This window comes from Liolophura sinensis, chromosome 10 (assembly GCF_032854445.1).
Source record: "Liolophura sinensis isolate JHLJ2023 chromosome 10, CUHK_Ljap_v2, whole genome shotgun sequence".
Taxonomy (NCBI): Eukaryota; Metazoa; Mollusca; class Polyplacophora; order Chitonida; family Chitonidae; genus Liolophura; species Liolophura sinensis.
Window position 1 is genome coordinate 26,324,524 of NC_088304.1, and position 27,979 is coordinate 26,352,502.

The 27,979-nt window shown below is 38.5% G+C and overlaps 1 protein-coding gene across 1 annotated transcript; it reads right to left on the reverse strand.

The window, feature by feature from the left end:
* Positions 1-1,025: 1,025 nt before the first annotated feature.
* On the reverse strand, positions 1,026-25,939 carry LOC135476253 (RING-type E3 ubiquitin-protein ligase PPIL2-like). Its single transcript, XM_064756215.1, is given in 21 exon segments — positions 1,026-1,353; positions 2,690-2,832; positions 3,612-3,674; positions 4,043-4,112; positions 4,686-4,742; positions 6,678-6,795; positions 9,195-9,228; positions 10,622-10,711; positions 11,164-11,270; positions 12,821-12,896; positions 13,845-13,895; positions 14,362-14,462; positions 16,015-16,078; positions 16,080-16,088; positions 18,682-18,771; positions 19,366-19,457; positions 20,370-20,421; positions 22,371-22,422; positions 24,252-24,314; positions 25,372-25,476; positions 25,860-25,939. Coding segments are annotated over 21 exon segments (1,569 nt in total). The 5' UTR covers positions 25,892-25,939; the 3' UTR covers positions 1,026-1,253.
* Between the last annotated feature and the right edge of the window lie 2,040 nt (positions 25,940-27,979).

Genomic DNA, 27,979 nt, shown 5'->3' on the forward strand with positions numbered 1-27,979 from the left:
TGAGAACAACAGAAGCATGGAAGTATTGAACACTGCGTGTCAGAGAAAGGTATAGAACCCACATCTCACGTGACCTAGCGATTGGGAGGCAATTAAGCTCCTGAACAACACGGTCAGGAGCCGTCTCTTTCTACCGTCTCTACAACCCCAGAGTATGTTTGATCTGTTTTGACAGGAGTTTTACGTCGTACTCATGAATGTTTCACCAGTACGACGGCGGCCAGCATTATGGTGGGAGGAAACCACGAACATCCGCTTCTTGCTACCAGACATTCTCACGCATGGCCGGAAATGAAGCCAGCATGGTATTGACTTAAAAACAGCGACCACATTCACCGCTGGTGAATGAGAGGCTAAACTGTGCTACATTTAGTATGTATTTTGATTTGGAAATAGAAATATGGTGATGTTACTTGCCTTTTAGTAGACGTCACTGGCCTAGAATTATGCCCTTAAAATTTCCCTCTTTTTTTCCTACCTTGAATGACATTTCCTACATAAATATATTTCCCACTGTTTCAGAAATAATGCATATTTCTTTTAAATGTCATCACAAAATGATGTCCCCACAAATGCCACATTACATGTATTCAGGGCAGACATTAGGCTGGAAGAGCATATGCTTAGAAACAACCAGGACCCAGGATCACTAAGTTATCCTAACTTAGACTTGAGTCAAAATTTCAATCATTAAACATGGTATATGTTCCTTCCCGTTATTTTAGCTTTAATTTGTTTAACATAAATTACGCAGAATTTCCGTTGTCAAGCAATATTTTAACCTTGTTACATAAGAAATAATTTCAAAGTGATTTGAAATTTTGACTCCAGTCAAAGATCGCTTCATAATACTGGGGGCCAGAAGAACAGCACACCCAAAACTGTAAAGGCATGTTCTGATATTCTTTATTTACATTATAATACATATGCTTACAATTCTATGAGATGAAATGTACAAAGGACACGATTATTTAATGATCAGAAATCACACGTACCATGCTCTTATTCTATAACGATGTCAATGAATACTGAAGCAAAATATGCGCAAAAAAAACAAAGTTTGTTTTCTGCTTCATACAAATCTTTTCATATCATCACGTGATTCAATTATAATATGGTTTACTAAAGATGGATCTGAAACACTGACGAAAACTCTTACTGTAATAACGCCTGGTTGAAACGACTGTCCACAGTGCTCATGGTAGATGGGATGAGAGTCGGAAATACAATGTATAAAATTGTTCTTGATATGACTACCAAGAGCTAAAGTCGCTGAGGCTGTACGAGCCTGAGGCTTTCGTTTTCGCCCTCTTCTCTGGTACTGGTCCTGAGTCAGCATCATCAGAACGTTTTCTGTAAAGACAAACCAGACTATATTCTGCCATTTGTCCCTTAAACCAAATACATGTGATAAAGAATGACGTTATTTTCTTAAAGGAGAAGAAACTTTAAATATCAAACAAATACCATTAAAAACAGTATGCATCTCCTATGGTGCATGCCATAAAAATTCTAATATGTATCTCAAGTTGATAAATCATAAATAAAGTCAGCGCCAAAATCCGCTGTGAGCGACTCCATTTTGCCTAAGAACTAGTCCTGAAGTCTTCTCTGTTAGGAGGGGAACTTCCTTCTTCCCAGAAAGTAGCGAACAGCACAGTTCGTTTTCCGCTTGACGATCGGGAAACCGGAATGTTGAACGTAGGTTCCGAGTTTACACGAACAAGCTGGCAGTTTAACGACTCTCATTGGCTGAGAGGCAACACATCCCCAGCATAAATTACAGGGTGTTAAAGATGGAGGACGCGACGAATTCAGAGATTTATGCCAGCTTTGTCGTTTTCAGGCTTTACGTGTATGGCGAGGAAAAAATCTCCAAATTATGCAGCAGGCACCACCAGATGGGAAAATATGCTCTTTTCAGCCTGTAGTGTCATTTTTTTTTAAATTTTCTTCTCCTTTAAGTAGAGTTCAAATAACATCTCAACTGTAATCTATCTAAACAAGGCTTTTAAATGCAAATAGCTAAAGGGAATGGACAAAAGTAGGCATTATCAATTGGAAAATAAAAATACCTCACAGTAACCTGACCAAGATAAAAAATCTCTGATGGAATGTTAAAGATTATTCAATATTTCTTCCACAACAAAAGGAAGTAATGACTGGAATTTTTTCACCAATTCACAGAAGGTCATGATTCACAGGAGGTCATGTTCTCAGGTAAGAGCTAATTATTGGTGGGAATTATGGAAGTACACTCGTACCCGGTGTCTACTTCATAGAATGAAAACGTTTACATTCATCAATAAAGAATAAATTGTCTGCAAACAAATCTTATGATACATGTACATTCACACTGGAAAATGACTACTGTTTTGGACAAACCAGGCTAGCTATTGAAGGCATGAAATTATCTAACTTCCACCTCTGACTCCAACATTTTCCTGCAGTACCATTTTGAATAATGTAAACTTCTACAATCTTATTCCACAAAGTGATTTTGTGAACTCAAAATTCAACTAATAAAGATCAAACTGTGACACATGTATATCTCGTTATTACGCTTGTCGGGTGTTTTCAATTTTGTACTTTGGGGTTCAAATAAAAGCACTTAAATCGAATTTTTAAACATTGACTGGAGTCAAAACTGGCAAAATCAGCCCAAACTCCACAGCTACATTGTACTTACACAGCAGCAGGGTTGATGTATTTGCCAACACCAGATTTATACAATTTCGGCCCTTTCTCCTGTTCCTTTCTCACAGCTTTTCTCTTTTCTTTTTCCCTCTCCTCCTGATCTTTCTGCTCAGATTCATCTCTCTCCTTCTGAAGCTGAAAACAGATTGATTGATCGGTGTTTAATGTCTTACTTAGAACTTTGTCATTTATGTTAAAATCATCATCCCTATGTGGGAATGTGTGTCAGCAACCTGTGGATGGTCACTGGTTCCCCCAGGGTCTGCCCGGTTTCCTTCCACCATAGTGCTGGCTGCCGTCGTATATGTGAACTATTCTCGAGTACGGCTTACAACACCAATCAGATAAATAAATAAATACAACCATCAGGCTTATGGGTGAAAGGAACCAGAGTAAATCACCAAGCCTGGGAAGCTGGGAACTGATCAGCGTTGCCAAATTTTAATCTTTTATCTTTTCATGGAAACTTTTTAATAGTCTCAAAAATCTTATTTGGACATGGACTGTTGAAGGCTTTTCACATTGTATGCATGTCTGACAAACATACGAGAGAAAATTTCTGCACAACCCTCCTTTCACATGTTAACAGTTTACCTTAAATGACCTCAAATTCCCCCCACAAATGTGCATTTTTAGACGCAAATAAATGTCACAAAATGTAATTTTTGGAGCTGAAACTTACAATTTCCCAGTAAAATATCACAACATGTTCCAAGCAAACCTCAAAACGCCTTTCTAAAACCAAGAGAACTCTCAGAATCAGGAAAAATGGGCAAATTAGTTATGGGCGTAATTTATGGTTATTTGGGGTAGTTATGCTAAGATACTCAATTCCATTCACATCTGACTAATTTTTTACCTTTAAAATAAAACAATTAAATTTCACTACCCAGAAAACCATGAGCCATAATTACCTGTTCATCAGCCTCTTCATACGGATTCACAAAAATGGTTGTCTGGATAATTTTTATTTCCTCCTACAACATAAATGCATTTTTAGATACAAATGAATACAGAAATACGCATACAGATTCAATGCTGTGAAAATAACTGTTTCCGTTCTTAAAAATACACTGTGATATGTACATGCATTTGATGTAAAAATCACTTTTAGTTCTCCATACTGATTTGTGCTCTAACATTTACAAAAAACCTGAGAGAGCTTATCAAAATTTAAAGAAGCTTCATTTTATTTATTTATTTATTTGATTGGTGTTTTACGCCATACACAAGAATATTTCACTTATACGACGGCTGCCAGCATTGTGGTGGGAGGAAATCGGGCAGAGCCCGGGGGAAACCCACGACCATCCGTAACAGTACATGTACATGTAGTCTTACTTACTTTGGGTTTGTCATCTTTCCCTGTCTCTACTTGCTCCATTTTATCTAATGTGTCCAGCCCTCCTACTACCCTGATGAAAGAATAATGCCAAATAATTCTATTACACTTTTACTCTCACATTTTATTTAATTATCTTTTATTTGATCGATGTTTTACGCCGTACTCAAGAATATTTCACTTATACAACGGCGGCCAGCATTATGGTGGGAGAAAACCAAGCAGAGCCCAGGGGAAACCCACGACCATGCGCAGCTCCCACGTTTTAATACTGGACAAAATCAACCATGTCTGCATCTAAAAAAAATAAATCTTTGACCATATTTAATGTTCAGAAACATCCGACAGTGTATACTTCCTCTTACTACATACCTACATATGTATAATACTTGTATAATACCATTCCATAACGTACAAAACACTTCACAATAACCTAATATTATTTCATACACTTAAACAAATAACTAGGGTATTAATACCCTTAATGCCGTTAACTGGGATCTATAACCATATTTAATAATAAAAAATAGGAGATATGGCACAGTTATACCATAAATATTGCTGGTGAGAGGTTGAAATAATTAACCATGAGACATGAAGTGTCAAGTGGCTTATCATTTCCATCTATCACACCAGCTACACTTACTTTCCAAACACTGCATGTTTCCCATCTAAATGTGTGCATGAACGGAAAGTTATGAAGCTGAAAAGTAAATAAAATTTAAGATAAACATTTATGCAGGGACAGTTTGTATTAATACTCCTACATTCATGCAGTTGTAGAGTCAAAGCTCTCTGTATTGCTGCAGACCGTACAAATGCAACATGACAGTAGGAATTTATTTGATGTCTGAAGCTTTCATAAAAACATGCCCTGATTTGTTGGCATCCGATAACTTAGAGCTCTGCCTTGTTGGCATCTGATAACTTAGAGCTCTGCCTTGTTGGCATCTGATAACTTACGGCTCTGACTTGTTGGTGTTGGTGACTTACAGTTCTGACTTGTTGGTGTTGGTGACTTACAGTTCTGACTTGTTGGTGTTGGTGACATACAGCTCTGACTTGTTGGTGTCTGATAGCTTACAGCTCTGACTTTTTGGTGTCTGATAACTTACAGCTCTGACTTTTTGGTGTCTGATAACTTACAGCTCTGACTTGTTGGTGTTGGTGACTTACAGTTCTGACTTGTTGGTGTTGGTGACTTACAGTTCTGACTTGTTGGTGTTGGTGACATACAGCTCTGACTTGTTGGTGTCTGATAGCTTACAGCTCTGACTTTTTGGTGTCTGATAACTTACAGCTCTGACTTTTTGGTGTCTGATAACTTACAGCTCTGACTTGTTGGTGTCTGATAATTTACAGCTCTGACTTGGTGGTGTCTGATAACTTACAGCTCTGACTTGTTGGTGTCTGATAACTTACAGCTCTGATCTGTTGGTGTTTAATGACTCCTACATGGTAGCTGTCACTGATACCTTACAACTGTATCTTGTGAGTGTTTACTGACTCCCAACTGTGGATTGTTTGTCTTTGAGAACTCACAACTGTGGCTTGTTGGTGTTAAATTAATTTATTCATTGGATTGGTGTTTTACCCCATGCTCAAGAATGTTTCGCTCATATGACCATCGCAAGTGTTATGGGGGTGGAAACAATGAAGAGCCCGGGGTTAAACCCACGACCACAGGTTGCTTGTAGGCCTTCCCATGTACAGGCAGAGAGAAAGCCAACATGAGCTGGACTTGAGCTCACAGTGACCACATTAGTAGATGCACAAAGCTCCACGATCATTGAACCATGCTGGCATGCTAAACCCCTGGTGTCAAATGATTCCCAGCCGTGATTTATTGGTGTTTAATGACTCACAAATTTGCCTGATGACTAACAAGTGTGACTTCTTGGTGCTTTATGACTCACAAGTGTGACTTTTTGGTGTTGTCTGAAAACTTACAACTGTCACATGTTGGTGTTTAATGACTAACAGGTTTGCCTGATGACTTACAACTTTGTCTAATGACTTACTACTGTCACTTCTTGGTGCTTTATGACTCACAGGTGAGACTTTTTGGTGTTTAATGACTCGCATTGTCTGATGACTTACAACTATCACTTCTTGGTGCTTTATGACTCACAAGTGAGACTTTTTGGTGTTTAATGACTCGCGTTGTCTGATGACTTACAACTGTCACTTGTTGGTGTTTAATGACTCACAAGTTTGTCTGATGACTTACAACTATAACTTGTTGGTGTTTAATGACTCATAACTTTGTCTAATGACTTCCAACTATGACTTGCTGGTATTTAATGACTCACAACATTGTCCGATGAATTATAACTGTCACTTGTTGGTGTTTAATGACTCACAGGTTTGTCTGATGACATACAACTGTCACTTGTTGGTGTTTAATGACTCACAACGTTGTCTAATGACCTACTACTGTCACTAGTTGGTGTTTAATGACTCACAGGTCTGTCTGGTGACTTACAACTGTCACTTGTTGTTGTTTAATGACTCACAGGTTTGTCTGGTGACTTACAACTGTCACTTGTTGTTGTCTAGTGACTCACAACTTTGTCTGATGACTTACAATTGTGACTTGTTGGTGTTTAATGACTCACAACTTTTTCTGATGACTTACAACTGTGACTTGTTGGTGTTGGGTCCGCTGTTAGCCATACTGAGTATTCCTCTCCCAGAGTGAGTCAGGTTTGGTTTTGTCTCATCCTTGAACGTTCCACCCCAGGCCGATTCTCCCCCTGGGAACAGACAGCAGGGAAACAATCAGAAACGCACATGAATTAAAGAGTCAATGCCACAGTCTATAGAGATGGACTAATTGGCTGTACTTGTACTGTATTTCACCAGATGTTTAGCAGTTTCCAAGCGACACAATGCCACAGTATATAGAGATGGACTAATTGGCTGTACTTGTACTGTATTTCACCAGATGTTTAGCAGTTTCCAAGCGACACATTCTCCTAGATTCTGAATGATTCATCCATCTTACACAGATCAACATGTCATATTGAAGTGTGTTTTGCATGAAGCATGATATATGATTTATTTATTTGAATGGTGTTTCATGCAATACTCAGGAATATTTCACTTCATATATGACGACAGCCATATTGTGGAAACAGGCATGTATCCCCATGGAGTCCATGGTGTTTAATGGATACCCCTGTCCCGTGTAATAATGAGGGACATACTTCAAGTGCGTATAGTGTAAACATAGGGGAAGAACTGCCTGGAAGAACTGCCTGTTACAAGAAACTGATTTAACTGAAATGAAAAAATAATCCTCATACAGTGTGTCAGGAAGCTCTGGCTTTTCTGTTGAGCACAATCACTCATAACCCCTCACACATAGGGAAATAAACGCAATGAACACACACTATGAAATCATGTGTTTTTACAGGTTGTCAACAGAGGCAAATTGACACCTTCCTCCATTTAACATGTCTAAAAGGAATATGACGTATTTTATCTGCGACAAATTCTGCTCAGCTACATTGTATGTTTTGAAACACTCATAATACTGACAGCCTAGGTATTGAAACACTGGTAATACTGACAGCCCAGTTACTGAAACACTCGTACTACTGACAGCCCGGTTACTGAAACACTGGTAATACTGACAGCCTAGTTACTGAAACACTCGTAATACTGACAGCCCAGTTACTGAAAAACTCGTAATACTGATAACCTGGTTACTGAAACACTCGTAAGAACTGACACCCTGGTTACTGTAACACTTGTAATACTGACAGCCCAGTTACTGAAACACTCTTAATACTGACACCCCAGTTACTGAAACACTCATAATATTGACAGCCCAGGTACCGAAACACTCGTAAGAACTGACAGCCTGGTTACTGAAACACTTGTAATACTGACAGCCTGGTTACTGAAACACCCGTAATACTGACACCCCAGTTAATGAAACACTTGTAATACTGACAGCCTGGTTACTGAAACACTCATAATACTGAGAGCCTGGTTACTGAAACACTCGTAATACTGAGAGCCTGGTTACTGAAACACTTGCATTACTGACAGCCTAGTTACTGAAAAACTTGTAATACTGACAGCCCAGTTACAGAAACACCCGTAATACTGACGCCCCATTTACTGAAACACTTGTAATACTGACAGCCCAGTTAATGAAACACTTGTAATACTGACAGCCCAGTAACTGAAACACTTGTAATACTGACAGCCTAGTTACTGAAACACTCGCAATACTGACAGCCCAGTTACTGAAACATTTGTAATACTGACAGCCCAGTTAATGAAACACTCATAATACTGACAGCCTGGTTACTGAAACACTCTTAATACTGACAGCCCAGTTACTGAACACTTGTAATACTGACAGCCTGGTTACTGAAACACTCGTAATACTGACATCCCGGCTACTGAAACACTTGTAATACTGACAGCCTGGTTACTGAAACACTCATAATACTGACATCCCGGCTACTGAAACACTTGTAATACTGACAGCCAGGTTGCAGAAACACTTGTAATACTGACAGCCCAGTTACTGAAACACTCGTACTACTGACAGCCTGGTTACTGAAACACTCGTACTACTGACAGCCTGGTTACTGAAACACTCGTAAGAACTGACAGCCTGGTTACTGAAACACTCGTAATACTGACAGCCCGGTTATTGAAACACTTGTAATACTCACAGCCTGGTTACTGAAACACTCGTAACACTGACAGCCTGGTTACTGACACACTCGTAAAGCTGATAGCCTGTTTACTAAAACACTCATAATACTGACAGCCCGGTTACTGAAACACTCGTAATACTGACAGCCCTGTTATGTCAAAAATACAAACTATATAAAAGAATGGCATAACATGCAAAACATATGTTAATAAATGCCCTAATTCTTCAACCTTTCTTACCCTGTCGGCCGCCAATATTTTGAAACATTCTGAAAGAACTATAGCGTACGTGTAGAGAAATAATTTGGACAGTTTTATGAAGCTTGCATCTTTAGTGACACAAAGAAATCATTTTAGCATCACTTTTATAAATGACTGTATGCACAGTATGCATAAATTCCATTATAATAAGTGCTAAAAGAGAATGAAACGGTTGAAGCTTTCCAGTAATGAGAACTGAAAGTTTTCTGCATACCTTTGCCTGTACCAGTAGGATCTCCACCTTGTATCTGAAACACAGACAGAATCCCATCAGCTGAGAAATAAAGTATGGCCATGTTTACGTCTTGGTTCTTGAATCTAATATAAGTTGATTGTAACTACCACACTTACAATATGAGTTTGGAGCAGTTACTATCAATTTTATATCAGCTTATGACAATTTTTTAAAGAAAACAATGGTGTTGACTTTAAATTTTATCTGCACATGTTACTGTTCAAAATAGGCTATTGACTTTCTAAAATTTCATAGAGCGTCCGCTTCGGGACCAGTAGATCCAGGATCAATCCTTGATCGAGTCACACCTAAGACTTTAATAGAGGAAGTTGTAACTTCCTCGCTTGGCGTTCAGCATGAAGGGGATAGTGCAACGACTGGTTGACCCGTATCAGTATAATGGCTCGGGCGGGGCGGCTTACTTGCCTTCGGTAAGTCGTCTCAGTGAAGCAGCACTAAATAAAAGAGCGGTGGAAATCCGTCCTGCAACAAGGAGGCACATTATACGTACATGCACCCTAATGATTCCTTCGTCGTCATATGACTGAAAAATTGTTGAGTACGACGTTAAACCCCAAGCACTCACTCACTCACTCTAAAATTTCAGGATGGATTGTAACTTTTTCAAACTTTAAACCATTTTAAAATTACAGTTCAAGTAAGCATGATATTTACTGAAATTCAGCAATTTAAGCTATTCTTGGAAAATACAAAAAATTTAATTTGCTATTAGCCAATATGAACCAAAATTTCTGCTATAGCCTCTTTAAACTGAAATCCACCATAAGCATAACAATGTGACCAATGTTAAAAAAACATTTCTGCATCTGAACCGAAGATGATTAAAATATGGAACGTCACCATTTGGCAGAAGCAGAAAGAGACAGGTGACACAATACAATATTATTAATCTCTTTTTTTTTATTCAATGAGAAACAAACAAGAACAGAATAAGAATGAAATACACACTGTATCTTCTTACTTTCCCATAAGTGTTTTGTCTGCTAGTTTTCATTTTAAACTTGTGCGTACCAACAGCTTTTAAGGTCAAGTCAAGGCTAACTGTAACAAGTGAAACGCACAGGCATATACACACCCTAATTCCTCAACCTTTTCATATGTGAAAGAGCAACTTTCAGTTTATGCGCATTTTTAATTTGATTTTGGAGACAAAACTACATTATTTGTGTTGCCCAATTTCCAGCCTTCACAAAAAGTTTATCAGTCTACACAGAATAATACCAGAATAATGCCTACACAATATGCTTAAATAAACACCTCGAAAACACGCGAAAAGGTTGAAGAATTAAATTATACCCCACACCAGCCATCCAGCCGCTTTTACATGTACACCTAACTTAATACTTTAACATCTACCTTTACATATTGATAATTCCGTCACTTACCATGAAGTTTCTAATAGACCTGTGGAATATGGTGTTGTTGTAGTAACCACTGGCACAATGCTTCAAGAAGTTCTCACATGTCTTAGGCACCTGTGCGGAATAACAAGTGCTGAAGAGATTTACTGTAAGTTCATGCAAGTACATGTATCTCCACATCCAGACAATAAGGATTAACTTATTTCTTTGATTTCTGTTTTACAACGTAACCACTTTTATGATGGCAACCAGCTTTATGGTCAGAGGAAACTAGTGCGAGGGGAAATCCACCAGCCCTGGTGGCTGGCAAATCTTCCCAGTTACGTACAGACAGAAAACCAGCATGAACTGGACTTGAACTCACAGCGACTGCATTGGTGACAGGCTCCCGAGTTATTGTACTGCACTGATTCCCAGCACAATATTAGTCACCTTTGAGATGTCATAATTCATACTGTTTCACCTCCAAAACGGTCACATTCCACGAATCCTTTATCAAACAGTGTCATGCTCTTGAATACCATGTAAACCATCAATAAGTTAATTACACAGACAAGCAAACTTACCATGTCTGAGAAGAGTTCCAGGTTAAGCTGACCATGACTGGTGACAATCCTCACGTACGCCTTCTTCTTCACCCTCTCATACCTCAGCAGGTCTTCATCAATAGCAGCTATAACACAGAAAAATGAAATGTTGTCCTGAAGTTCCAAATCTCAAGCCAGTCAAGAAAGCTTCTTTATTTTTTTTAATTTCTCAATGTGTAATGTGTGAAGAAAACCTGAATACCTGGAGTAAACCACCAGCCTAACGCCACATTTGTCTGTATCCTGTCACTGAGTAAACCATGTAACTAACAGGGCCTGACTGTAAACCACCAGCCTGACACCATATTTGTCTGTATCCTGTCACTGAGTAAACCATGTAACTAACAGGGTCTGACTGTAAACCACCAGCCTGACACCATATTTGTCTGTATCCTGTCACTGAGTAAACCATGTAACTAACAGGGCCTGACTGTAAACCACTAGCCTGACACCACATTTATCTGTATCCTGTCACTGAGTAAACCATGTAACTAACAGGGCCTGACTGTAAACCACCAGCCTGACACCATATTTGTCTGTATCCTGTCACTGAGTAAACCATGTAACTAACAGGGCCTGACTGTAAACCACCAGCCTGACACCATATTTGTCTGTATCCTGTCACTGAGTAAACCATGTAACTAACAGGGCCTGACTGTAAACCACTAGCCTGACACCACATTTATCTGTATCCTGTCACTGAGTAAACCATGTAACTAACAGGGCCTGACTGACTGGCTCAACTTACTGTTGATGTGAAGGGTGCTGTCACTGAGTAACCATGTAACTAACAGAGTCTGACTGACTGACTGACTGACTGGCTCACCTGCCTCGTGTTCAGTCTGGGGTATGGCTGCTGTTGATGTGAAGGCTGCTGTTGATGTGAAGGATGCTGCCGCTGAGTAGCCGTGTAACTTAAATACAGCCTGACTGACTCACTCACCTGCCTCGTGTTCAATCTGGGGTGTGGCTGCTGTAGATGTGAAGGATGGTGCCACTGAGTAGCCATATAACTTAAATACAGCCTGACTGACTCACTCACCTGCCTTGTGTTCCGTCTGGGGTGTGGCTGCTGTAGATGTGAAGGATGGTGCCACTGAGTAGCCATATAACTTAAATACAGCCTGACTGACTCACTCACCTGCCTCGTGTTCCGTCTGGGGTGTGGCTGCTGTAGATGTGAAGGATGCTGCCACTGAGTAGCCGTATAACTTAAATACACCCTGACTGACTCACTCACCTGCCTCGTGTTCCGCCTGGGGTGTGGCTGCTGTAGATGTGAAGGATGGTGCCACTGAGTAGCCATATAACTTAAATACAGCCTGACTGACTCACTCACCTGCCTTGTGTTCCGTCTGGGGTGTGGCTGCTGTAGATGTGAAGGATGGTGCCACTGAGTAGCCATATAACTTAAATACAGCCTGACTGACTCACTCACCTGCCTCGTGTTCCGTCTGGGGTGTGGCTGCTGTAGATGTGAAGGATGCTGCCACTTAGTAGCCATATAACTTAAATACAGCCTGACTGACTCACTCACCTGCCTCGTGTTCCTTCTGGGGTGTGACTGCTGTTGATGTGAAGGATGCTGCCACTGAGAAGCCGTATAACTTAAATACAGCCTGACTGACTCACTTACCTGCCTCGTGTTCCGTCTGGGGTGTGGCTGCTGTAGATGTGAAGGATGCTGCCACTGCACCTGTGGAGTAATGAGCCTACAACAAAAGATGGCTCGACTGAGAGACTGGCTGAATCATGGATTTATTGTAAGACGCAGGTTTACGCCTGCAACTGCACCTATATGTACAAACATTACTGACTGATCCTAACTTTAGGATGGCTCTACACTTATACAAATAGCGCTGACTGATCCTAATTTAGGATGGCACTACTATTATACGGACATCACTGACTCATCTTAACTTAGGATGGCACTACACTTATACAAATAGCGCTGAATGATCCTAATTTAGGATGGCGCTACTATTCACTGACTGATCCTAACTTAGGATGGCACTACTCTTATACACACAGCACTGATTGATCCTAATTTAGGATGGTACTATACATATACATACAGCACTGATTGATCCTAATTTAGGATGGTACTATACATATACATACAGCACTGACTGATCCTAATTCAGGATGGCACTATTCTTATACAAACATCAATGACTGATCCTAATTTAGGATGGTACTACTCTTATACAAATAGCACTAACTGATCCTAACTTAGGACGGCACTACTCTTATACATACAGCACTGACTGATCCTAGCTTAGGATAGTGCTACACATATACATACAGCACTGAATTGTCCTAATTTTTAGGTTGGCACTACCCTTGTACATACAGCACTGATTGATCCTAATTTAGGATGGTACTATACATATACATACAGCACTGACTGATCCTAATTTAGGATGGTGCTACACATAAACATACAGCACTGACTAGTCCTAATTTAGGTTGGCACTACCCTTGTACATACAGCATTGATTGGTCCTAATTTAGGATGGTACTATACATATACACACAGCACTGACTGATCCTAATTTAGGATGATACTGTACAACACTCAATGATCCTATATTAGGATTTTACAACACAGATCTACAAATGCACATCACTGATTGGTATTATACATAATGTATACATACAGCACTGATTTTGTCTGCTTTCCTCCCCTTGTCATCGGTCTTCATCAAATACTGTGAACAACAAAGAACAAACTGACTGAAACATTTATAAAATACAACATAAATGTGTTATTCATTGTGTTAAACATTTTGGCTTAAGGGAGTAATCAAGGTCTAAAATTTGTCTTTATATAGTAAGAAAAACACCAGGGTCAAAATTATCACCTTCCATTTTTATGATAAATGTACTTTTGTTTTCGATATCTAATCTACTTTCATCTGGTAATTCATGTTTAATACCAAATTCAACAATGTTTTGCTTATAAGACATGTCAGGTTTATGTGTGGAAAAAACATGGCATTCTCTCTAAACCATTGCACCTGCATGTCAGTACCGAAAACATCTCCTGACTTCATGAGCAGGGTGTGAACATCTTGCCACTTGATTGAAGGATTAGTTTTATCATAGGCAGTCTTGACCATTTGCGTGTATCTACAAACATTTAAATATTGTTTTACGGTAAAGAAATGTACCTACTTCTGGGGTCTTGTAATCTCTGTCTAGCTCATTGAGAATGTCTCTTGTCTCAGAGTTGATGGTTTTTAAATTATATTTTGGATTCTTCTTGGCATCTTCATCTGAAATGCACAATTAGCCAAAAATGAAATGGAATCAGAAACATTGTGGTTATATTTCAGGTTATAAATACATTTCTGATTTTGTAACAGACTTATACTTCATGTTATAATTATATTCAGATCTTGTAACAGACTTATATTTCAGGTTATAAATACATTCAGATCTTTGTAACAGACTTATGTTTCAGGTTATAAATACATTCAGATCTTTGTAACAGACTTATGTTTCAGGTTATAAATACATTCAGATCTTGTAACAGACTTACATGTATATTTCATAAATACAATCTTTGTAACATTCTTTGTCCTCTGTTCAGAGAAGAATGCTTTGCTAAGATATGAGGACAAGCATTGAATTTCATCTAAAGATTGGTATTTAAAAATACATTTTATACAGAACACATAAAGGCCTAAAGACGACATGTTTGATCCCATCGGTACTTCACAGAAGAAATTCACACAAAACTCTTTGGCACCATAATAAAGTTGGATGAATCAATCGAAATCAAGCACAACGTATTAACTCAAAAATGTATTAACTCAAAAACGCTAAACTTTAGATGAAATACGCTAGGTCATATGCTATACACTATATTCACATAACAGAATTCCTCATCAATATGACCTTCACATGTACAAAAAGCTTACACAACCTATTCTCCGATGAACGAAATAAATATAGTAAATACAGTACTACAATTGTCCAACCAATATATATTTAACTGACTTTTGATCACGACACTTCATAACCTGTCCACCGACTCTACAGAAAAACATATAATTCTTTCCGCTCAACATTTGTAAACCATGCACACAAAAAAATCAACCAATTTTTTTTTTCATGACTTTTTTTTTCCATCATGAATTTTTTTAAATTGCATTTCTCTTTCCACATGACTAGTGCTCAGATATATTTCACTTGTGCAAGACCAAATTTTACTCTGTCAAACTGTGTGGTTTGAACATGGCATCACCATCACAGAAGGTGAAATATTAATAAAGAATTAGATAAATATTTACATTCATATCAACATGGACCAATGTTGAACAACTTTCCTCCAACATGGCTGCCAAAATATATATATACGTAGGTCTAGCAAAACTTATGCTGGTAGATCATACTCATGGAAAGCACAGTATTTGATTGGTGGTATACGCCGTACTCAATGATATTTCACTTATACGACAGTGGCCAGCATTATGGTGGGAGGAAAGTGGGCAGAGCCCGGCGGAAACCCACGACCATACCCTGGTTGTTGCCAGACCTTCCCCTAGTATGGCCAGAGAGGAAGCCAGCGGGAGCTGGGCTTAAACTCACATGAACTGGTGGGAGACTCCTGGGTCTTAGCGCCGTACTGGGGGAAGACTTGTTAACATTTGACTGACCTATCTCATTTATAATGCAGCCTTTAATAAAGCTTTCACACAAAATGGATGCTTTTCAATTTCATGAATTCTGAAATCAGTCTACAGAATGAAGATTCACACTCTTATAACAATATATGATATTAAGTACATTGTATCCACAATGAATCACGTCAAGTCAACATACCATCTTCTACTTTGAGGTTGTTTTTCACATGATAAAAACTTGAAATGTTGAACTTATCCAGATTGGGTAGGATCCTGTAAAGAGAAATAGAAATTAAGACAGTAAAATTAAGACAAAAATATACTCTGTTTCAAAAAAAAGTGATGGTTGTCTGTCAGTACTTCAGTGATATAACTCACCTTTAGTGTGATCCAACCCTTCTTGGTAAGTGTCTCATCTGTCAGCACCTCAGTCAAACTCACCTTTATTGTGATTCAACCCTTCTTGGTAAGTGTCCTCATCTGTCAGTACCTCAGTGACGCAACTCACCTGTATTGTAATCCAACCCTTCCTGGTAAGTGTGTCATCTGTCAGTACCTCAGTGATACAACTTACCTGTATTGTCACCCAACCCTCCTGATAAGTGTCTCATCTGTTAGTACCTCAGTGATAAAACTCACCTTTATTGTGATCCAACCCTTCCTGGTAAGTGTCTCATCTGTCAGTACCTCAGTGATACAACTCACCTGTATTGTGATCTAACCCTTCCTGGTAAGTGTCTCATCTGTCCGTACCTCAGTGATACAACTCACCTGTATTGTGATCCAACCCTTCCTGGTAAGTGGCTCATCTGTCAGTACCTCAGTGATACAGCTCACCTGTATTGTGATCCAACCCTTCCTGGTAAGTGTCTCATCTGTCAGTACCTCAGTGATACAGCTCACCTGTATTGTGATCCAACCCTTCCTGGTAAGTGTCTCATCTGTCACTACCTCAGTGATACACCTCACCTTTATTGTGATCCAACCCTTCTTGGTAAGTGGCTCATCTGTCAATACTTCAGTGATACAACTCACCTTTAGTGTGATCCAACCCTTCCTGGTAAGTGGCTCATCTGTCAGCACCTCAGTCAACTCACCTGTATTGTGATCAAATCCTTCCTGGTAAGTGGCTCATCTGTCAGTACCTCAGTGATACAACTCACCTGTATTGTGATTCAACCCTTCCTGGTAAGTGTGTCATCTGTCAGTACCTCAGTGATACAATTCACCTGTATTGTGATCTATCCCTTCCTGATAAGTGTCTCATCTGTCCATACCTCAGTGATACAACTCACCTGTATTGTAATCCAACCCTTCTTGGTAAGTGTCTCATCTGTCAATACTTCAGTGATACAACTCACCTGTATTGTGATCAAATCCTTCTTGGTAAGTGTGTCATCTGTCAGTACCTCAGTGATAAAACTCACCCGTATTGTGATCCAACCCTTCCTGTTAAGTGTCTCATCTGTCCGTACCTCAGTGATAAAACTCACCTGTATTGTAATCCAACCCTTCCTGGTAAGTGGTTCGTCTGTCGGCACCTCAGTGATACAACTCACCTTTATTGTGATCTATCCCTTCCTGGTAAGTGTGTCATCTGTCAGTACCTCAGTGCGCAACTCACCTGTATTGTAATCCAACCCTTCCTGGTAAGTGTGTCATCTGTCAGTACCTCAGTGATACAACTCACCCGTATTGTGATCCAACCCTTCCTGGTAAGTGTGTAATCTGTCAATACTTCAGTGATACAACTCACCTGTATTGTCACCCAACCCTTCCTGGTAAGTGGCTCATCTGTCAGCACCTCAGTGATACAGCTCACCTGTATTGTCACCCAACCCTTCCTGGTAAGTGTGTCATCTATCAGTACCTCAGTGATACAGCTCACCTGTATTGTCACCCAACCCTTCCTGGTAAGTGTGTCATCTGTCAAGCACCTCAGTGATACAGCTCACCTGTATTGTGATCTAACCCTTCCTGGTAAGTGGCTCATCTGTCAGTACCTCAGTGATACAACTCACCTGTATTGTCACCCAACCCTTCCTGGTAAGTGGCTCATCTGTCAGCACCTCAGTGATACAACTCACCTGTATTGTCACCCAACCCTTCCTGGTAAGTGGCTCATCTGTCAGTACCTCAGTGATACAACTTACCTGTATTGTCACCCAACCCTTCCTGTAAGTGTGTCATCTATCAGTACCTCAGTGATACAACTTACCTGTATTGTCACCCAACCCTTCCTGGTAAGTGTGTCATCTGTCAGTACCTCAGTGATACAACTCACCTGTATTGTGATCCAACCCTTCCTGGTAAGTGTCTCATCTGTCAGTACCTCAGTGATACAACTCACCTGTATTGTGATCCAACCCTTCCTGGTAAGTGGCTTATCTGTCCGTACCTCAGTGATACAACTCACCTGTATTGTAATCCAACCCTTCCTGGTAAGTGTGTCATCTGTCAGTACCTCAGTGATACAACTCACCTGTATTGTGATCCAACCCTTCCTGGTAAGTGTCTCATCTGTCAGTACCTCAGTGATGCAAGTCACTTGTATTGTGATCCAACCCTTCCTGGTAAGTGGCTCATCTGTCAGCACCTCAGTGATACAACTTACCTGTATTGTCATCTAACCCTTCCTGGCAAGTGGCTCATCTGTCAGCTCCTCAGTCAACTCACTTGTATTGTCACTCAACCCTTCCTGATAAGTGTCTCATCTGTCAGCACCTCAGTGATACAACTTACCTGTATTGTCATCTAACCCTTCCTGGTACGTGTCTCATCTGTCAGCACCTCAATCAACTCACCTGTATTGTCACCCAACCCTTCCTGGTAAGTGTCTCATCTGTCAGCACCTCAATCAACTCACCTGTATTGTGATTAAATCCTTCCTGGTAAAAGGCTCGTCTGTCAGCAAATCTCTCATGAATTTAGCCTTCAAGTTCAACCTCTCCACAGCCTGTAACAAAAAAATATGCAGTAATCTTGTCAGATTTCTCATTTGAATGTTATTTAACACCAACACCTGATTCAAGAGAATGAGATAAAAATATAAACAGAACTATCAACAGGTAAAGAAAGCCCACCATTGACAACTAAATGTATATCCAAAAATGCTAAAAAGTTTATTTTGCAAATATTTTCCTCTGTTAGTTTTGGATTGAAGTCTGAGATGGGTTAAAAAAAGTAGTTTTTGCAACTTTTCAGTGTTTTTTCTATTCATACTTTTCGGTTATGAGAAAAATGAACAACATATGGGGTTCTATTCTGTGCCTAGTGCGCATTTAACAGAGGTGTTAGAATTCGGGGTGTAAGGCATTAACTTCTGGTTTCTTAATATCTGGAAATAATTTTGTGAAAATTAATCTTGACAAGAAAGGTGCCCAAATTAGAAATCTCTTATTTGGCCCTGCATGTCCTTTTATGTAATAATCTGTGATCAAATGAGGTTGATTTCCCCAGAGAAGGAGAGCCTTATTGCAACCCACTACTCTTTTCAAAATGTACATAGTTTTTCACACTGATTATTCCAGCTAAAACAAAATATACTTACATCATATGAAAACACATTTCCAGTGACCTTTACAGCTACTATGTGGGAGTTCTCATTTAGGACTTTGTATGTTACTGGACAATGGTACTTTCCTGAAATTAGGAGGAAAGCTTGCATGTGTGTACTGATATACACTGCACATGTATAAAGTCACAGGGCCAGGTTTTGTACCTGATCATTTGGTAATTTGGTCCACCACTTTGTATATGATATCTATGTTTTATATGAAGATACAAGTTCCACATGTTTAATAAATACATTTGAGCTAGAATTTTGTCTCTTCTCCTAAAAGATGTGTTCAACCTGAGTTTTAATCATACAGTATTTATATTTTTAATATGTTCATAAATATAATCATAACTCAGATTAAATGCATGTCTTTGGATATAAACAACACATTCACATTCAAATAAATTTATTAGACATGCATCATTTTTTAGAACATTATTATGCAAACATGACAAATGTACGTGGTGGTCCCCAACACCCACCATACAAAAATATTTTCAAGTACCCTTTAATCTTGAAAGAAAAAAACTTTTCCCTCTGTTTCATTTGGTATTTGTCTCATTTTTGTGTTTTCTTTTCCTTTAATACAAAACTTACCATAACACAAGAGCAATGAGACTTACAGTCAGACTTTAATTTTTCTATGTTACCATATAACTGGTGTTTAATGTGGAACCACACTAAGGATTTTTACCTTTAATACAGTGGTCAGCTAAATGCAAGGAAGAAACAAGGAAGAGTCTGGAGAAAATCTCTCCTGAATGTCAGGCACTGATGAATGAACTGTTTTCATAGAAATGACTTCTATTTGTGACAAGAAAAAATGTTCTTTTTGCTCTGAAGACATGTAAGTTTTATTGTGAAAATGCTTCCAATCAACACGAAACCCTAATTTTTGTCTAAAACTAGGGATCAAATATATTTAAAACATGAACGAAAAAGTCTGCTTTTTATACATATACATAAAATTATCTCAGATTGCTATCAAAACTTACCCTCTGCATTTTTATGAAAATGCAACTTGATTAAATCCTTTGCTGTCATTTTCTGGAAGTGTAATCAATGGAAGATTGATAAAATTAGGAAACGCAGGGTTTCATGTATCCATAATGTACAAAAGGAAAGAAGGGATGCAGCCACAATCAACTGGGTTATCTCCCTTTTTTCCTGACACGTTTCCACACCGTTGAAAATGTGCCACAAGGCACTATAGAGCACAGAGATATGATAAGCTATCACTCTTTAGGGAATGACCATTCACCTTAAGATTGTCTTGAAATAGCTAAAACTCATGACCGAAAAGATGTTGAGGTTTGTGCGTAAGGTAGTATGATACACTGCATCTCACTGGAAAAATGTAAGTTTCAGTAACAAAAGTAATATTTTAATGCATTTATTTGCTCCTAAAACTGCACGTTTTCAGATGAAACTTTAGTCCCATTACCGTAATTACGTTAAGTAGGCATTAATATGTACAAGACATATACACACTTCAACAAGACATATACACACTTCAACACACTTCAACAAGACATATACACACTTCAACAAGACATATACACACTTCAACAAGACATATACACACTTCAACACACTTCAACATCACATAATCAGTGATTTTGCCAGTGCAATTACAAACAACTGTTGCCAGCTCCTGATACAGGACTTCTCAAGATCAGGATATTTACTGGGTATGCCCTAGGGTTAAGATCTCAATCCCACGCATACCCTGGTGAATAACTAGCAGCACTCAGCAGCAGATTACCATTTTATAAATTAGCGTGTATACCCTAAATGACTACAGATTTTGTCCATGATTAACTTGCCCATTTCTCCTGATTCTGGATGTTTTACTGATTTTAGAAGGTGTTTTGAGGCTTGCTAGGAACACAGGATGATTTTCTGCTGGAAAATTGTAAGCTTCAGCACCAAAAAAAAATATTTTGGACATTTATTTTCCTCTAAAAATGCAATTTTGTGGGGAAATTTTAGGTCATATAGGCTTTATTTTGTACCTGCACCGAAAAAAACCCCAAAAGCTTCTGATTAACGTTACAATGATTACAATCTCAAATCATTATTTTCTTAATCGCAAACAACTACTTTTACACTGATTTAAAATGATACCAGGTGCTGTCCCATAAGGCTGTTGTACACTGTTAAAGTTAATTGGTTTAAAAAGAGAAGTATTCTCATCTTATGTTATCATTGTTGGTTGAGGGGGAATACACAGTATTTACATGGTGAGTGGTTCAAAACAAACTAAGAGTATAACCTAGCTAATACACACTATAGATATCGCATGTATACTCAAAAATATGTGTTTAAATATTCTTTTATGAATTTCTTTGCTAGAGCAATGTAAAGTCTATACTTTCTAGTAAAAGGCTGTTTTTATTCAGTATCTAGTAAGTGACCACATTTATGCATGGACGTGCATGTGTCTGACAACTGCTACATCATTTGTGAAATTAGACAACAAAATCAACATCCACTGAAGACAACTAGCCCCCATTTCGCTGAAGGGCATATTAAAGTCGCAACTCGTGTCCTAAGTTAAAGCTTACAACATACAACCATTTCCCAAAGCAATACTACCCAGGCCTTATTGTGTACTGAGGGGCAAAACTTACATCTTCAGACTAAATCATGATTTGTTGGTAAAATGCAGCACATACATTTAGTGGAATGTACTACACTCCCCAGTCCAAGCAGACAACACAGAAAATAACCCAAATATGGTTGCTGTCAATCAGATATGCTTCATTAACGATTTATTATCACTGAAGTGATTCGTAAAAAAAGAAATACCTTTAATATATAAATGTGTGTGTGATGTAAACAAATTATAAATTTGAAACATTAAAGTTACAAACAGTAATGTAGATCGCTCAACTGATATACTACTAAGTACAAAATGTTAGGCCATGTGCTTTTCTTTTGACAGTCTATGAATATTTTGTGTAACTTGAGCCAGCAATCCTCTATAACCTTACCTCTCCTGTCGTTGGATTGATTCCGTACTTCTTTAGGAACGGTACAATATTCCTGCAAATTTGAAACTCAAAATTAGCCTTTATTTGCCCAGTACTCAATTACAATTTACCCAAATAATTAAAATACATGAATACTCACCTACCACTACAAACTTCATTTATGATACAAGGGCTAAATTTCTTACAAAACTGACTTCAGTTCTATACGTACATGTATATTTCTTCTCTGATTGTCACATAAATGTAATATTTATTTATTTATATGGTTGGTGATATACACTGTACTTAAGAATATTTCACTTATACCACAGCAGGCAGATATCGAGGGAACATAAATGTACCAAAACATCCCTTTGTTATTATTGTGACACCACACTTTTGCTCACTACCGGGACACAGTACAGCTACATGTATGCTAGGCCCACCATGGTGGGATGGTGATTGTTTGTCCACTCACTATAGGCGTAAGATCTGATCAAGATGTGAGTATCATGGCGTAACTATGGTACTATCGTGGGTGTATGATTGCGGTATGGTTTTATCACCTTAAAGCGAGTATATATATATATATATATATATATATATATATATATATATATATACACACTTTACATATAACTGTGTCTATTGCTACAACAGCTGCGTGTTCAATATATAAATAAATTTGTACATATAGAGAAAAAGTTATATGGCTGAGATATTGCTGCAGTGGCATTAAGCCATAATCATTCATTCATTCATTCATTCAACCTCTGCCTACGTAGCTTGTGTAAAGTCAGCATGAAAACCCTACAATAATGTAAATATTTAGTTGTCTGCAGATTTATCTACAGTAGCTAATGGTGACATCACAGCATCATTCGCCTATATGATCCTAATGTATACAAGCCTACAAGTTTAAAACATACATTGTATTACACGTATGCTGGGTGCATGTGCACTATTATCAGGAAAGTCCAAAGTACAAAGTAGCAGATTACAAACACTGGTGGTATAGACTCAAAGTTTGTGAGAAAATGGTGAGCATGAAAAAATATTTCTTGCCATTACATAAAGATATAATGGATTTACCGTAATAAGTTCATAACACTGGCAAATTTTGAATAGGATGGCAGGATGACAATTATTCACCACTTGACACACATGTAAATATATTGCATTATATCCGACATAAAAAAAATTTCTAAAATGACCACATATACATGTAAGTATTATGGTTATAATAAGTCTGCCGGATTCTTAGCATGACAGTTCTACTGATCTTAGAAAGGTACTTTGAGGTTTGTTGGGAATATCCTAGTCAAATAATGCATTAAAACATATCAACATGGCCACAGTAGCAACCAGTGACAAACAGTATACCGTTTCTATACGAAACCTGCAGTCCAAAACAGACGTCAACTCTTACCTTTAATGCATGAAAGCTGGCTAATTACTATATTTCATGTAAAGTTTTCCACTTTTCAAGTTACACACTTTGTTCGATTCTGATTGATTCAACCACATTATGGGGCCAATTAGGTGTTTTGATTAAGTTAATTTCTTAATCAGACAAACCTAACTGTTGGCAGGAAAACTATCATTGTAAGCCCTTTATGTGCTTTCTTACATACCTAAATTTAGGTGAAATACCAAAATTACAAAAATGACTGGCTGGGGTCTTAAGAAGACTATAGTTTCAAAGTATAACCCACCCCCAACCAGACCCCCATGAACAAGACTAAGAAGCTCTTTTTTGTCCTTTAATGTCATGATATGTCCTTCACTGCACATCAGGAAGTAAAACCCTCAGGTTTAATAAATACTTTAAGATTCATATGTATGTCAGCACACATACTTGAGCAGAAAAGCTGCTTTTTGATAACAAAAGAGGAAACTTACATGAGATCATAAACAAATCCTTCTTTGGTACAAAGTGGATGCTCGAATGGCTGCATGGATAAACTGAAACAAGACAATGTGATACCATACAATCTTCTCTTACATTCTCAGTTCATTACCACAATGGCAACACGTAAATCTAGTTCGAATGGCTGCATGGATAAGTTGAAACAAGACAATGTGATACCATACAATCTTCTGTTACATTCTCAGTTCATCACCACAATGGCAACACCTAAATTTAGTTGAGATAAAATGAAATATGTCAAATTCACCCAGAGTAAATGTATATATTCAAAAAATGCTAAAGCTTACTGTGAAACATCTACATGTTAACACAATAAGTCCTATTGCATTAATAGATGAAAGGGTATCAATTAAACAGATAACTGTGGAGAAGTCAGAGGTGTATAAATCCAATATCCAGCCGTACATGTAGAATGATCAAAAGTCAAAGTTGGACTAGATGTTAGAATCACAAACTCACCCGCAAACCAAATGATCGCTTGATAGACAGTGTCACATCACTTCTACTAGACACCATGTGTCACTGAGACACATGTAATGAATTTCCAAATGATTCATGAAATCACGTGTCGTTTGGTAAAAATTAGTCTAAACATGAAGCAGGGACTGAAGTTAATGAAACAAGTTTTTCTCTCAACTGCCATTGGACCAATACGATGTAGTAAAGTTTAAAGGTGCGGATGCAGACCCATTCTAGTCAGACAGAAGGAGGTAGGACATGAATGAATGCAGTTGTGCACATCCCTTTAAATTCATTTATTTGCATGATTGGTGTTTTCCACTGTATTCAAGAATATTTCACTGACAGAACAGGGCCTGCATTATGGTGGCAGCAAACCGGGTAGAGCCTGGGGGGAAACCAATGATCATCTGCAGCCTGTTGGCAGGCCTTTTATTTGTATGACCGTGGAGGAAGCCAGTATGAGCTGGACGTACTTAGAGTGATAGTATTGGTGAGAGGCTCCTGGATCACTAAGCTAACTGCCAAGCCCACTTTTAATGAGGCTGTCACATGATCTGTAAAATTTCCTCAGGACACCTAAACTTTACCACTCCCAACAAATGATGTCTTAAATTCTTCATATGAGCATACCTGCAGCAGTCAAACGGGAGCCTTCTGAATTTGGCTGCACTGCCAGCATTCTGGGTACCTTTGTAACCCCCATAATGGTTCTTCCATTCAGTTGTGGTCAGGTATCTGTAGCAGAAAAAAACACTCTGGTTTCATTTATTTTGAACGTCTAAAGACAAACTTAATTTACAACAACCACATGATTTCGGGAGGGGAATGCAAGTAAACTGGGTTTAATGTTAACAAGTAGGAGCCAAATTCAGCGAATTCTTTCGGTGGTTAGATACGGTGGTGATTCAAAGCATCCTAAACATATTCACTGTTACATGCTATAATGAAGCTCAAAATACCACGCCAGAACAGATAGAATAACACGTGTTGTTGTTGTATCAAGACTGGACCCGTCTTCCGAACTCGTTTGACGTGCAAGCACTATATCTCCAGTGTCACTGATATTATGACGATAATTTAGTGGTTTATTGTTGGCATAATTCAGGAAAATTTCATACAGTTTGTCCTTCTGGTGCTGTTTCTTGCCCATGATTTGAGACCAGCACCTCTTGTTTACAAATCGTCTTCACGTTCACGATCTCTCGCGTGATTTTACGTGATGTGAAGTTTGCGAAATACGGAAGGCGAGTTGCGCCATCAGGGCCGCGTATCGATCCTGCTGGCCCAGTCATCATGTGTGCTGTAACCGGTATATAAAGAAGGAGTAATGTCGGAAACAAAGATTTACCGATTTCAGAAATAAAGCATTGCTCCGTTGGTTTCACACCCATGTGTACTTCATGGTGTCGGGCGAGAGTGGACAGACTCTATCAAAACCGAAGCACGTCTAAACACAGTGTCTTTCTTTTCTGACTGACACCATGAGATCACCTGTATCACATTATGGGAGAGGGCTAGAGAACGGTAAATGGCCTAAAATGTCACACAAGGAATGTAGTTTAGAGACAAATAAATACACGTGTATTCTGCTGTTATGGTGCTGAAATATATTTTGCCAGTTGAATATCATCCTACCTAGCTCTGCAGGGCTGTGATAACGTATACTGTCACAGCCCTGTCTTGTTCCATAAGTTTACCTTGAACATCTCAGTACTTTCCCTTACTGGCTTTCTGGCTTTAATATACTTTAATATACTACTGCTGGGCACCAAATAATTTGTCTGTCCGTAGATATAGTAGATAGGTATAGATGTCATTTAGAAAGTGGATTAAGTAACAGTATTATCGTTAATAGGGATTACACTTTCTGAATATAGCACAGATTCTAGTGCAGAAATTTTAAACTGTAAATTTCTGCTCTAGAATTTGTGCTATATTCAGAAAGTGTAATCCCTATTAACGATAATACCGTAGATATAGTAGTTTCAGCTACTGGTTACAGTGTCCGTATTAAATGCAATCAGCAGAATTTTATTGTCAGCAACACCTGTTGAAAGTTAATCAGACAATCATGTGAAAACAGATGGACTACCATGTATATAACATATAGCTCCATGCTCCACCGTCAGTGTCAGGCTGATATGTCATTTAATGCTCAGTGCAATGTATTTCAGAATGATGCGGGTTTGTAGCCTGCCGCAAGATAAAGCTTAATTAAAAAAAATAACACACTTTTGTCTTGGAAATTCCTTTCATTGTCAAGAAGTGTATATCTTCAGGAGAAAATTTACTCTGTGTCAGATTTTTTTGTATGAAAATTTTACTGATGTGAACAACAAGTTTATCTGAACCCTAATCGCCTCCTTGGATGCCGAACACTTGTCCGGGTCACAGAGCTAACCTTAATTTTATTTGTAATATACGATGAGGCCACGGGTGAACGCTATAGCATGGGCTGAGATAAGTTGTTTTGCCTTCCTTTTGCCTTCCTTTTAAATTTTGGCCGTTTGTCTTTGTTGCATACAAGGGATGACTTTTTTCTGTTTTCTTTTATAAAATACAGTAAAATTATTGAAACGCCGTGTTTAAGCCTCTGACGTCCGCGATAACTAGGCCAGCACTGCTCTTATCTTAAAAGCCACCGCCACAAAAGTGAAGCATAGAATTCAGCGACCGTCGAATGTCCACATCAGCCTTAGTGGTGCTGGGATTTATTTCCATTTATTTCAGAATTGAGCCTGAATCTAGTTGTACAACAATCCTATTGTAATTTTGTAAATATTTAATAGGAGTCAAACTCACTAGCACAACGCCTCCGGAGGCTACGACCTGAGGAACACCTCGGCCGTGCATCTATCTGCCGACTACTTAAAATGTAAATGATATAGCAGGCTTACTGTATCAACAGTTCAAGCAGTGGAAGAAATATCGTTCCAGTATATATCCACCTGCCACTTTTATCTGACATAGGCTACTTCTCTGACTATCATACGGATAATAACTTCGACGTTAGGGAACTAGAGTAAACGTGACGTCACCATGCTGTCGATAATGGAGACACTCTGACGCTGTGTCAATACGAAGTTTCACTAAATTTTTCTGGGTTGAAAAAAAATCTAATATAATATTTAATGCGGGTTTAAGGTAATTATAATGGTAGTCTTTCAGTGGATAGAAACATTAGTCAGGTGCTGTCTTTCACTTTAACGACAAAAGTTTTTTCCAGTATTTCTTAAGA